Source organism: Martes martes (genome assembly GCF_963455335.1).
Source record: "Martes martes genome assembly, chromosome: 1".
Taxonomy (NCBI): domain Eukaryota; kingdom Metazoa; phylum Chordata; class Mammalia; order Carnivora; family Mustelidae; genus Martes; species Martes martes.
The window spans coordinates 196753570-196766440 of NC_137888.1; the positions used below are offsets into that span (position 1 = coordinate 196753570).

The 12871-nt window shown below is 43.2% G+C and overlaps 1 protein-coding gene across 2 annotated transcripts in view; it reads left to right on the forward strand.

The window, feature by feature from the left end:
* Positions 1–12871, forward strand: part of DCAF1 (DDB1 and CUL4 associated factor 1) — a 75933-nt gene extending 63062 nt beyond the window's left edge. For both annotated transcript variants that reach the window (XM_080820772.1, XM_080820771.1), the window contains 2 exons: positions 7241–7493; positions 11913–12871. In XM_080820772.1, the coding sequence (XP_080676898.1) occupies positions 7241–7493; positions 11913–11971 (312 nt within the window). In that variant the 3' untranslated portion in view covers positions 11972–12871. The remainder of the gene's footprint in view (positions 1–7240; positions 7494–11912) is intronic.

Sequence of the window (12871 nt, forward strand, 5' to 3'; positions counted from 1 at the left end):
GTCTCTCAACATTTTAAGTATTTCACTTCCCTCTCTCCTTGCTTGCATGGTTTCTGAGGAGGTGTGTGGTACAATTGTTTTTATCTTTTTTACCTCTGGAGGTAAGGTCTATTCCCCCACTGGCTTCATAAGGATTTTTTTTTTAATCTTTGATTTTCTGTAGTTTGAAAATGATGTACCTATGTGTAGGTTTTTTTGGGGGGCATTTAACTTACTCAGTGTTCTTAGAGCTTCCCGGATCTGTGGTGTGGTGTGTGACTTTAATTTTGGCAAAATTTTCAGTCATCATTGATTCAAATATTTCTTCTCCTCCTCCTCCTCCTCTTCCTTTTTAGTCCTCTTCTTCCTCTTCTTCTTTTGCGGGGCGGGGGGGAGAGGGAGAGAGAATCTTTTTTTTTTTCTAAGATTTATTTATTTATTTGACAGGTCACAAGTAGGCAGAGAGGCAGGCGGGGGTGAGGGGAAGCAGGCTCCCTGCTGAGCAGAGAGACTGATGTGGGGCTCGATCCCAGGACCCCGAGATCATGACCTGAGCCGAAGGCAGAGGCTTAACCCACTGAGCCAACCAGGTGCCCCTCAAGGCTTTTTTCATTACATACTGACCACCACTGTACTTAGGGATTATCTGGTGCATTTCATATTTAAAGGATCTCCTTAGAGAACTGGTTTTACTCTTAAGCCCTTGGCATTTTGATTTTGATTTAGAGGTATTTTAGTGGAATATACCATATCTGTCTAAGCACATTTCCTTTGTATTCTGATTTCTGTTGATTCACACATCCTCCTGGAACCTTGCAGTAGTGTTTGCAATATTTACTATCTCCATTAGATTTCTCTCTTCCCTGTGCCAGCTTGATTTTATTTTTAACTCACTTTCCTTTGTGTGCTTCACCTAATTTTAAAATTAGAGATTTAATTTTCTTACAAGTCATTTGCCATTCAAAGTTTTGTCCTAGTCTAGATATCTGCTCTCAGGTCTTCTCAGATGTCCCAGGTATGCCTTATACGGCTCAGGGATGCCAGCACCTGTGACTGACGCCTTTGGATTTGCCTTTTCACCTTAGCAAAATAAAATTAGAAGTATGAATAGTCAGCTGCCACCTGATGAAATGGTCCAGTATAAAGTGCCTATATAAATATATATTTATTTAGAAAGCTTTATTGAGATATAATTTACATACCCCAAAAATGGTTGTCTTTTACCCTTATGTTTCAGTAAGTTTGGAGATTAATAAGAAGGGATGAATGGAATCAACATATTGTTGAATGAAGACATATATGATGTATTTGACATCCATAAATATTTGGTTCCTAAGGTTGCTGGTTCTCCAGCCTTCAGGTGTTTGATGAAAGCAGAGATAAGCCAGTCATTTATCAAAGCTCATATTATCCATTGGAATTTTGGTATCTGTAGGAAAATTATAAAACCAAAGATTAGTTAATTGATCATTATTCGTAGATTTTGAAAAGGCAGTACATTTCAACTAATTATAGTTAACCTTCAATTAAAAAAGCAAAAACAAGGGAATAATGCTCTCTTTTCTCTACTCCATTTTGGAATCTGGGACACACTGTGTGCTGTGCTTCCTGTGTGTTCTCCACTGCCTAGAAGCGGATGGTAAGAATCTTTACTGATTACACACCTGCTATAAGCCTGGACATTGATTCCTGAAAGGTCTTTTTCTCTCCCCTAAATTTTTTTTTTAACTTTTTAAAAAAAACACTTTATTTATTTATTTGACAGAGGAGAGAGAGAGATCACAAGCAGGCACAGAGGCAGGCAGAGAGAGAGGAAAAACAGGCTCCCCACTGAGCAGAGAGCCTGATGCAGGGCTTGATCCCAGGACCCTGAGATCATGGCCCGAGCAAAGGCAGAGACTTAACCCACTGAGCCATCCAGGCGCCCCCACCCCCCGAAATTTTTAAAGTATCTCTGAATTAGATTCTGTCTGTGAGGAGAAAGATACAAGTGTTTATGACTCTGAAATGAGCCTTTTAATGATTGTTAACACCAGGAACAAGTGTCAGAAGGAGAAGCAGGAGTTTACCTTTTATAAAATATGACATGTTGAATGAATTGTCAAGAGAGTATGCTCAGGTTTTATTATTTATTTACTTGAGAGAGAGAGCACAAACCGGGGGGCTGCAGGCAGAGGAAGAGAGAGAAGCAGGCCCTCCACGGAGCAGGGAGCCCTGTGTGGGGCTTGAACTCAGGACCCTGGGATCATGACCTGAGCTGAAGGCAGACGCTCAACTGACTGAGCCATCCAGGTGCCCTTAGGCTCAGGTTTTAATTACATTTTTATAAAGCTGTCATAGTTTTTAGATTAACAGTTCTTAAAGCATGACCAGAGGTTTTTCTAAGAGGTTGGTTGTATTTTTGAAGGTAATGTAAGCTAAAAGCTATTTCTCTTGAAAATGAGACATGTATTCAAGAATTTTGAATGGTCTAGAAACAAATGCACTAATTAAAAAAAATCACATTGTTTAAGTCCTAGAGAACAAGACAGTTGGATCTAGCAGAGAAGGTCAGTGGAGTACCTGGAATCAGCTTTTTGGTTCTGTCACTGGGAGTCTGTGGCTAGGGTATATTACAGAAAAGGAGAACTTTAGAACCAGAAGGTACTCAGAGGACATCTTCATTAGGGTTGCCTTCACAGTTCCTGGGCAAACTTTCTGAAATTCACTTGGGTGAGCTTCACTTAGAAAGGTTGGTTCTGTCAACCTGGACCCTGGGTGTGGTTTAGGAATATTTTGGAAAACTTTTTCCCAGGTGCTTCTGATGATCACATCTGAGTAGGAGCCACTGATTGAATTAAATCACCTCTTTAACAAGAAATTGAGTTTCACGGAAGTTGGCATTAGATCAGTAAATAGTGCTTCTGCTGTATTTCTGGAATATGGGCCATGTTGATGGAGCTCCTGGGGTTTTGGATCTGGAAATGGATAAGACCATAGAGAGCTGGAGAGACTGGAGACGAGGAAGAGAAGAGAGAATGTGCCTGAGGAGGGAGCATTCAGTGAGTGTAATGGGAGTGGACAGGAGGGAGTCCTGGGGACCTTACATTTGTGGGAAACAGTAGTGAACTGGCTGTGAAGCCACTGGAGTGGGAGAAGTGAAACGTGTGAGATTTTCACCTGGTAACTGGGAGAAGTATTGAAAAGTTACTGGCTTTAAAGGTGCTTTAAGTTCAGTTTTAGAATTAAGAGATTTTAAGTTTCTGTGGTACAAATGGGTGGAGCCATCTGAGAGTTCAAAGATTCAGAAATTAGCGGAAGTTATGAAGGCAGAAATTAAAATTGTAGGAACCTCTGTGCAAAGGAGATCCGCAAGAGACCAGGTACAGATGAGCCCGTGTGGAGGCCAGGATTGTTGTCACCAGGGAGAAGCCCCCTGGTTGGCCTCCAGGCCTGCCTGTTCCTTTAGGAAGGTTGCAGTCCTTGTAACAGGAACAGCAAACTTTTGTTGAACACTTCGTATATGCTAGCTGCTTTCCAAAGAGATTATGTACATACACGCATACACGTTTTCCCCCCCTTTAAATGCTAACAACAACCCTATGAGGCAAAGGAAATCATCCCTAAGTTAGTTATTGTATCAGTAGAGCTCAGTGGCAGCATCCTGGCTCTGGAGCAAACACTGTTAATTGCTGCCCTGTGGAGTGCTGTGGGCAAAGGCCAGACTGTCCAGTGTTGGGAGAAGAGAGAGAGAGGGATTGAGTGAGCAAGTGGCGGCGGGTCCCTGGAGGTGGGGAATAGGGTTTGGGTGGAAGCAATGTGGAGCCTGTGTGGATGGGAAGTGCTTAGGTTTGGGCAGCCTGGCCCTCCTCAGAGAAGATGAGAAGCCAGTGGGGAGAAGTGTGAAGGTGGGTGTGTGGGAGGTGTGGTGGGTGGCTGAGGTAATAACATCCGGAGAGGACTGCGGCTCAGAGCATGAGTGGAAGGTTGGCTTCCTACTCAGACCAGGGCTAAGTAAGTTTTAGATGTGGAGATGGGACCAGAGGGCAGCTGAGGGAGCTCATGCCAGTTGACTTCTCTGTATAGGAGGGGAGTGGGTTGGTTAATCTGCAGGGCTTTGGGGCTTTGGACAACCATGAAATTGACTTAGCAGTGGAATTGGGAAGAGTTTTGGAATTCTTCCTGTAGGAGAATTTATTAGAAGTTCAAAACATCCTGGCCCTGCATCCCTCTAATTCTGTTTGCAAGGCCTTAAAGTCTTAGAGAATTTTTAAAAACCCCATAATATTCCTAGATCTAAAACCTTATTTAAATGTTGTTGGAAATGATTCTGGATTTTAGCAAGATTTTTTTTCATTAAGTAATCATTTCTAGTTTCTTTTTTTTTTTTTTTAAACCACTGTTTGACCACTCCTTAAATCTTTAGATATGAAAGGAAGGGGTTCATGTTGCCAGTCAGGTACTTAAACCAGCAAAGAATCCTCCTAAAATTACTTCCTAGACTCTCTTCTGAGTTCAGCTACAGAATTAGACCCTACAGTATTTTGTTTTCCCTCCCTCCCTCCTTCTCCTTTTTTCTTTCTTTCATGGTTTTTTTTTTTTTTTTTTTTTTTTTTTTTTTTTTTTTTTTAATCTGAGAGAGAGAGAGCACTACTGGAGGGAGGGACAGAGGGAGAGGGAGAAGCAGAATCCCCACTGAGCGGGGAGCCCAATGGGGAGCTTAATCCCAGGACCCTGAGATCATGACCTGAGCTGAAGGCAGATGCCCAACCGACTGAGCCACCCAGGTGCCCCAGATTGTACAGTATTTTGGACAGATCTTGTGAGTGCGTTTCATGATTCAGGTTTCAGATTTAAAATTTAGAAAGTAAGTTTATGGCCATATCCATGTGTAACAAAATACATGTTAAACCAGTATTGATCATTAACCATAGAGTTTAAATGATGGTGTGATATATTTTACTTGAGATTCAGGTAGAGCCTCCCCTTCCTACTCATTTCTCTTACCTTGTCATGGTAACATAAATTCTCATGGTCTTCTAGGATGAACATATATAAACTATTTCTTCTACTACAAAATTAAGTAAAGGTTTTGAATTTGTAGTCTTCTGGAAGAATTTGGAACGTTATCTGTAGTTCAGAGCTCAGACCCTGATTGACCTATTTTTCTAGGATTGCTTTTGATTTAGGACCTTCTTTGCATTTCTCCTGGATCAGGTAGGCTTTGATGTTTTTAGAAATGAAAAAGAATGGTTTTCCTAAATCTGTTGGCTAAGAGATGTCTGTTTGGACCATGTAACCTGTTACATACCTACTCAACTGTGGACCTTTAAAAGTTATGGGACATTGAAAATTTATGTTAATTGCCCAGGTTCTCATGCCATGTAATTGGCAGAGCTAGGATTCTAACCCAGGCGTGTTTGATCCCAAAGCCTGGGCATTTCCTCTTGTCCCACTCTTTAAATAATGCCATATGTGCAATCAGTAACTATGTATTAATTTCAGGATCAAAACTAAAAATAAAAAAGTTATGTCATCTTAAATTCTAAATGAATAATTATATTGTCCCATAGAGGCTTAAGAAACATAGGGCTTTGGATACTTTTTTCTTTAATGTACTCGTTTTTAACTGTGGTACTTTATTAATGGATTAGAACTAATTTTGGTCAAGGCCAGGAAAATATGCCTGGAAAAAAGAGGCAAAAATTGTAATCTGGTAAGCACTTTGAATTTTTCCCTGAATGTTGACCCTTCTCCCTTTTTCCAATATTTGTATGAGCTGATAAGCTTGTAGGGGTTAAGGAGCTTGTCTGTGTCTCAGTTTGTCATTACTGCCTCCAAGCACTGTTAACACCTTTCTAGTAGGTGAATGCTTAGTAGCCATCTGTATGGAGGAGATAATGTGGCCTAGGCTGTAGAACAGTGGTTTTAGGCGTCATATGTGTTTTCATATTCAAGCATGTGCAAGCTCTGGTCTAGGCCGTAGACACATTTGTACAAGTCTTAGGTTTACTGAGTAAAGGGGTTAGTCTTTCCCATATAGCTGCTGGAAATTGTTAAAAAGTCTTAAGTCAAACAGCATATCAAAAAGTCTCTAAAGGGTGGTTCCAAAATTATCAAAAGTCCATAAAGGCATGGCTACTCTAATAAACACGAGTGTACTTTATATTATAGCTGACGAACACTAGTGGCCAAATAAGGACAAAATTTTAGGTTTTATGTGATTGGCGTGCAGCAACACTTAAAAATGTATTTTACGCTTTTTTTTTTTTTTCTGCATATGTTGGGCTTTTTCTTTCTTGACTTTCATTAGGCTGATGTTTTAAATGAATTTTATATTTTATTGTTGCAGGAATTAGAATCCTTTTGCTACTAGTAAGGTTGACACTTGGTGTTCAAGCAGAAGGAAAAGTGAATGATGGTCACATTTACTTGGGAACACCTGTTATCCTTATCAAAACAGAGGGGTCTTTATTTCCTTTCAAGCAGGAAAGAACATAATTTGGATTCTAGTGCAAAGTTGAAATTTGTGGCAGAGACTAGAATGTACCCTTTTAAAAGCCCAGGGTACCCAGAGCCAGTAATATATTTCATTAGTTTTTTGGGTAGTTTTCCTGATTTTGGAAAGATCTCTTAAGAATGGAGGGAAGGACAGTTTCTCTAGCACACTTTGTGTGTGTTTTCGTGTGTGTGGCTTGTAACAGAAATTGTAGGTATCTGTTACGTTCTCTGTATTTCACAGTCAGTTTTGTTGGACAGTTAGATCATTGGATACTTATGATAGCGCTGTTAGAGGTTTACTCACTTCCTTGGTTATAAGATGAAGGGCAAGACCTTGAAGGGCTTTGGAGCTGACTCAGCAGCTGTGTTCTTCGTCTGTCTTGTTAAAGCATTGCTTTTTTGTTCCAGTGGCCCAACTGATTTCAATTGGCTTGGTTGATGCAGGAGAAGAGAGAAGAGCTCCCTTGGTTTTATTAGTTATTCAGGAATCTAAAATATTGATGGCTGAGACATCTGTGAATGAATTTTGTGTTTCTTGGATAAGGACTGTGTGACCAGTAATGCCTTTGTGGAGTGATCAGTAATCCTTGTCTGAGATGTGCTTTGAGTATCTTGAGGAACTTGTGTCTGTCTCGGTCTTCATTAGATTACCTAGATTATCACTCTCTTTACTGACAGTTTCTCCCCGGTTCTTTGGGAAGAAGGGAAAGACTTCCCATGTGGCCCACATGGGTGTTAGGTCTCTGTGTTTTTCCTAATGGACCTCATGCTCTCTTACCAGGAAGAGGAAGAACAGGAGGAAGAAGATGATGATGAAGATGATGACGACACTGATGACCTAGATGAGCTTGACACTGACCAGTTGCTGGAGGCGGAGTTGGAGGAGGATGACAACAACGAGAACGCAGGGGAGGATGGGGACAATGACTTTTCTCCCTCTGATGAGGAGCTAGCAAACCTTCTAGAGGAGGGAGAGGATGGGGAGGATGAAGACTCTGATGCAGACGAGGAAGTGGAACTGATCCTGGGGGACAGTAAGTCTAGGGCCGACCCTGAGACTGAGCCTTGGCACCCAGGGGAAGGTCCCTTCCCTATACCCTCCCAGCAGGCAAGCCCCACCAGAGTTCTGTGCCCCATATCTGTAGGTTCACCACTCTGGTCCCTTGAGAAAAAGCAGTTTCACATCTCTGATCCTCTGCTCTCTCACCAGACTATGTTACTAAAAGGCTGTTATCTCATCTTTAAAATAGAGGTTGGCAAACTTTTTCTGTAAAGGTCGGACAGTTAAATATTTTACGCTTTGTGGGCCATATGTGTCTCTTGTAACACCTCAGCTCTGCTGTTACGATGTCAAAGCAGCCAGAGACCAGGTGTAAGTTGGTGATCATGGCTGTGTCTTAAAAGTAAAACTTTACTTATAAGAATGCGTGGTACGCTTGGTTTGGCCCATGGGCCGCAGTTTGTTGACTACTGTTTTAGAGGATTAGCCTTAGAATGGAAGGCCAAAGGTAGTTCTTCCTGAGGGGCAGAGCTGGAATGGGCAGCTGCTTACGGGGTGCTGTGCCTGCTCCTTTCTAAAGTTACAAAGTAAAAGCCCTCTTGTGGAGGAGTCTTTTCCTGTGTTTTTGCCTGAGGCCTCTTAAAGGCCAGGTGACAAATGTTTCTCTTTGGCTTGTTTTGTCATCCTTGCTTCCTCTAAGTTATGAAGTACAAGCTCTAATTTTTCTAGTAATTTCCCTTTAGGACAAGTTTCTGAGGTCAGGTTTTCTCCTGACTGTGCTAACGAATCCTGAATAAATCAGCTACTAGTTCTAAGAGTCTTTTAGCTCTGCAGTTACATTCTGCCCACTTCAAGAGGATCTGTCTGGCAGCATCACAGATGTATGTCACTGTTGACAGACGTGTGCTTGCTGTGGTCCTGGTTCTTGTGCTGCCCTAACTGGGGAATAATCCCTGTGATACCCAGCCATTTTCATGTAGCTAACCAGGCCAGTGTGCTCACAACTATGGCAGATATGATGCCTAACGTGGTAGCCAGTAACTGTATGTGGCCATTAAAATTTAAGTTAAAAATTCATGTCCTCATTTCATGTCCACATTTGACGTATTTGGTAGCCGTGTGTGGTTACCATATTGAACAGCACATTTGATATAGAACATTGATATAGAACGTTTGTGGTATAGAACGTTTAAATGCAATTCATTTACAGGATTTCTTTGTGCTGGCCTAGGCCCACCTTATGCCAAGCCTCTTCATTGTAGAGCTTGGTTTTTATAATCACTGGTGTTTGGTGGTAGGAGGAGTGTGCGCACACATGTGTGTGGTATCAGAGGGTGGGCGACAGTACTTTGTGTAAAACATTCTGTTCCACAGTGACCCAAATGCATTTTCTTTGGGATAAATCGTGTATGTGCTTGTAGCCCTCAAATTGAAGGCAGGATGTCTTAGGGGAGACTTTTCTTAAATAAGTCCTCTTGCCAAAGTTGTGTACTGAGGAAGCTCTGTGGAGGCTGTGCCTTCTGTCTGTTCATCTGCTGCTTACCAGCTTCCACACTTGGAGGTTGAGGTGATTCAGTGGGGGAGGACTTGCCTTTGTCCTAGCTGTGGTCAGAGAGCCAGGGCAGAGGGATTAAAGGGCAAGGCCACATATGACAGTATCAAGAGTAAAGGGGCAGTTTTTACTGACCCTTTTTGTCATCTGTGAATAGGGCCACGTGGGGTACGAGTTCTGTTTCCTTCCAAGTAGCAAGGTAGGCCGGGAGAGCTACTGGTGCTGGTTTGCCTGGTATGAGAGTAGCACCAACTTTTTTATTCTTAATTTGAATATCAAGCCACTAAATTTGTATTTGGCCTGTAAAATTACTGCCTCCTTTAACTGTTTAGGAAATTCCTTCTTTTAGGCCTAAGAGGTACTGGAAAAACCGTAATTCATTAGCAACGAGGATATGCCTTTATTGTGGTAGGAATATTTATGATGTGAAAATGCCCTAATAGTTGACAACTTGAAGACTTTCCAGCTTGGGCTCTAGAATTGAGGTGGCGATGCAGAGGTAGCACGAATAGCGTGTCCTGCACTGCTGTTTGAGAGCGGCCTCCAGGAGCTTACATTGGAGCAGGCAGAGGGAAATTCTCTGTACCCTTGGTTTGCTGATATTTTGCTTCAGTAATCATCTAGACCATTAGCTCTTAACCTTTCTGAGTTTACGGAGCCTTTTAGGATGTGATGAGAATCCCTGGGACTATAGAAAACCACACCCCTGTGCCACCCCGTAACTGTGTAAGGCCCCGGATCCCATAGAGACCCAGTGATTGGTTGCAGATGCAGAATCCCGGCCCTAGGAAGAGAAAACACCTTGACCCTGAGGTCTTTTGTGTGTACTCTGTTCCAGTCAGTTCTACCGTCCCCAAAGCCTGGATGTTACGGAGCAGCAGGTTAAACATTGTAGGGATTGGTTGTTGCCTTTGCCTCAAAGGGCCTTTCAGGAGAGGTCCTGACCAGGGTCTGGGATCCGGTCTCTTCAATACTTGAGGATGCGGAAAGGCTGAGGAAGGTAGAGAGAGAGGAGCCCTGTGACCACCAAGTGGGAGTCTCTGCCCAGGCCCTGAAGGTTTTCTCAAACACTGCACCCGACAGTTGCTTATGTAAAGATTGTGTTCCTGTCCTCTTCCAGCGGCATTTATACTCTGTATGTGTGATGCAGAGTTGTTAAGACTCTTAGCAGCTGCACAGCTGGTGGCCAGGTCTCAGGCCAGTGGTGTGCATTGTGAATCTCAGATTGCAGGAGCACTGGGGGAGTCTCTGGAGGTCTGCCACGGCCCAGGACACTACGCCAGGCTCGGCTTTGGGGGGTGGGGGGCAGACCCTACCTTTCCTTGTTGGCAGTTCCTTCTCGAGGTCTTGCAGCAAGGACGTTGACGACGCTGTTCAGCTCAGCTCGTCAGGTGTTCCTTCTTCCCACTCCTCACCAGTAGTCAGGCTGTGCTTGCATCCTTTTACACCCAGAAGCACTTTTTCCAGAGCTCTCTTTTGTTACATTCAAGACTTTCTTGTGTCATAGCCATGCGGTCGTTGATTTTCCTTTATCCACTTCAGTTTTCTTTGTGAAGGGGATTATAGTGAACGAAAGAAGGCTTGGGAACATGGGTAGTTCTCGCCTCAGCTTTCCTGAGAGTTGATTCTCGGGTGCCTGGGAGAGGCTGATGGGGAGTGCTGTGGAACCACTGGTGTCCCTCTCCAATGGGAGGCCCACACACAGCCTGGGGGCTCAGTCTGTCTGCCCACTTCCTTGGAAACCTTGTTAAAATGGTTTCGCAGCTTCCTGAGCTGTCATCAAAAGGGGGCACCAAGACCTTTCCCTTATCTTCACTCGGCAAATACCAGCATCCTTAGGAGCTAGGTAACTATGTTTCTTTCCAGTTTCGATCAGCCAGACATAGTGTACCTCATTTTTTTTTTTAAAGATTTTATTTGTTTACTTGACAGACAGAGATCACAAGTAGGCAGAGAGGCAGGCAGAGAGAGAGAGGAAGAAGCAGGCTCCCCGTGGAGCAGAGAGCCCGATGTGGGGCTCGATCCCAGGACCCTGAGATCATGACCTGAGCAGAAGGCAGAGGCTTTAACCCACTGAGCCACCCACGTGCCCCCATAGTGTACCTCATTTTGAAGGTTCCTTTGCCTAGTTTCATTCCTCAATGGATCCTTCCAGAGGTGTTACTTAATGTGGTCTATTCACTGCCTGAGAAGGCAGATAGTCCAGCAGAGGGCTTCTCCTGTGCAGGAGACATGGTGCCACCTTCTAGGATGTCCTGGCTGCTCCTTGCTGGCCTCCGGCCTCAAGTTTCTAGGTACTTGTCCTCTGTTATTGCTACATGCTGGCCTGTACCTTTTTGGGAACTTGTTCCCCACTGATTATATTCAGAGGCATAAATCCTGGGTTGACAGCCTCTGTCTTTATTAGGTCTTCTGATAAGAGTGTTGTTGAGGAGTTTAAAAGAAATCTCATTCTTGCTTGGGCTCAGCCTGCCTTTTTAGTGGCCCTGGGTGTGGGTGTGTGTGCACGTGCACACGCATGTGGGGGCCAGGCAGGCCTGTGCACCCGTCCCGGAAGAATGTGAAGGGCGTGAGGCCGAAGGGCTGCAGAGGTTCACTTGTTTCTCCTTCAGCCATGCCCCTTCAGCGCCCCCCAATTAGGAAGAACCTCTAGAAGGCAGAGAGCATTGCATCCAGGCCCTGTGAAAGGTGCAGGAGCAACAGGTCCCAGGCATGGCCGCTGTTGGCAACAAGTATATTCTCCAGAGCCAGCTCCAAGGAGTTAATTGGTGTGTTTTCTTTTTCCTGGAAACAGGTGATTAACTTTGCTCAGGTCTAAATGTATGTATATGTAGGGGCTTCCTTCCTGAAAGCTTCCTCTAAGCCTGGTGCATAATCTAGTCTCTCCCTCTTACCTTTCAGCGGACAGCTCTGACAACTCTGATTTGGAAGATGACATCATCTTATCTCTGAATGAGTGAGGAGCCATCACCATGTGGAAGACATTCTTGACAGGCGAGAAACTGAGTCAGATGAATTGAGAACACCTTCCTTTCCCTTTATCTCCCAGGGCTGGCTTTTAAGGAACTGCATGCCCTGCATTCAGAGGATTATGGCTTAGAGAGCCTCACTGGAATCTGAGGGTCCTTCTAAAACAATAACAACCACAAAAAAGACAACAGGGGTTAGGCCCTATTCTGCTTCCCCCTTCTCCTAGGACGGACAGCTCTTTCCTCAAGGGGAAAAAAAAATGTCTCTGGGGTTATTTCACAATATATTTTCTTTGTATAACGTTCTTTACTTAAAGAACAAGAAATAGTTTTTTATAAAATTTGAAAAGGAAAAAAAAAAAAACACCAGGCATTTATAACTGAGGGTGTGAACTTATATCCACCAGGTCTCTTGTCCCTGCACTTCATTTTCTATGGAAGAAAATGGTGTCTAAAGAACAATATAGAGGCATTTTTACATACGTATTTAAATGAAAAGGAAAATCGTGGTTTCTTAAATTGATAAGGATTAAGAATATTTTATTATAAATATAATATATGATTTTTTAACCTGTTCTGTTGCCTCACATGCTGTCAGGTTAAGTGGTTTTCCTTCGTGCCAGAGGTGGGGAGGAAGGCATTGCTTATTTGCTGAGTAAATGCCTAGATTCACCCACCTTCATGGTTTGGGGGCAGCAAGGTCGTTGTGGATATTGGTTTTGTGGAGTTGAGGATATAAGTTCACTCCCTCTCTTTTTCTTTGTGATTCAGTTTTTCAAAAATTTTTTTCTTCCCTTTCTCCCCAATGTGGAAATTACAAATCAAAGGCCTTTTTCTTTAATGTAAAGTGTATTTATTTAAAAAAAATACAAAATAAACTACAAGTCTGTC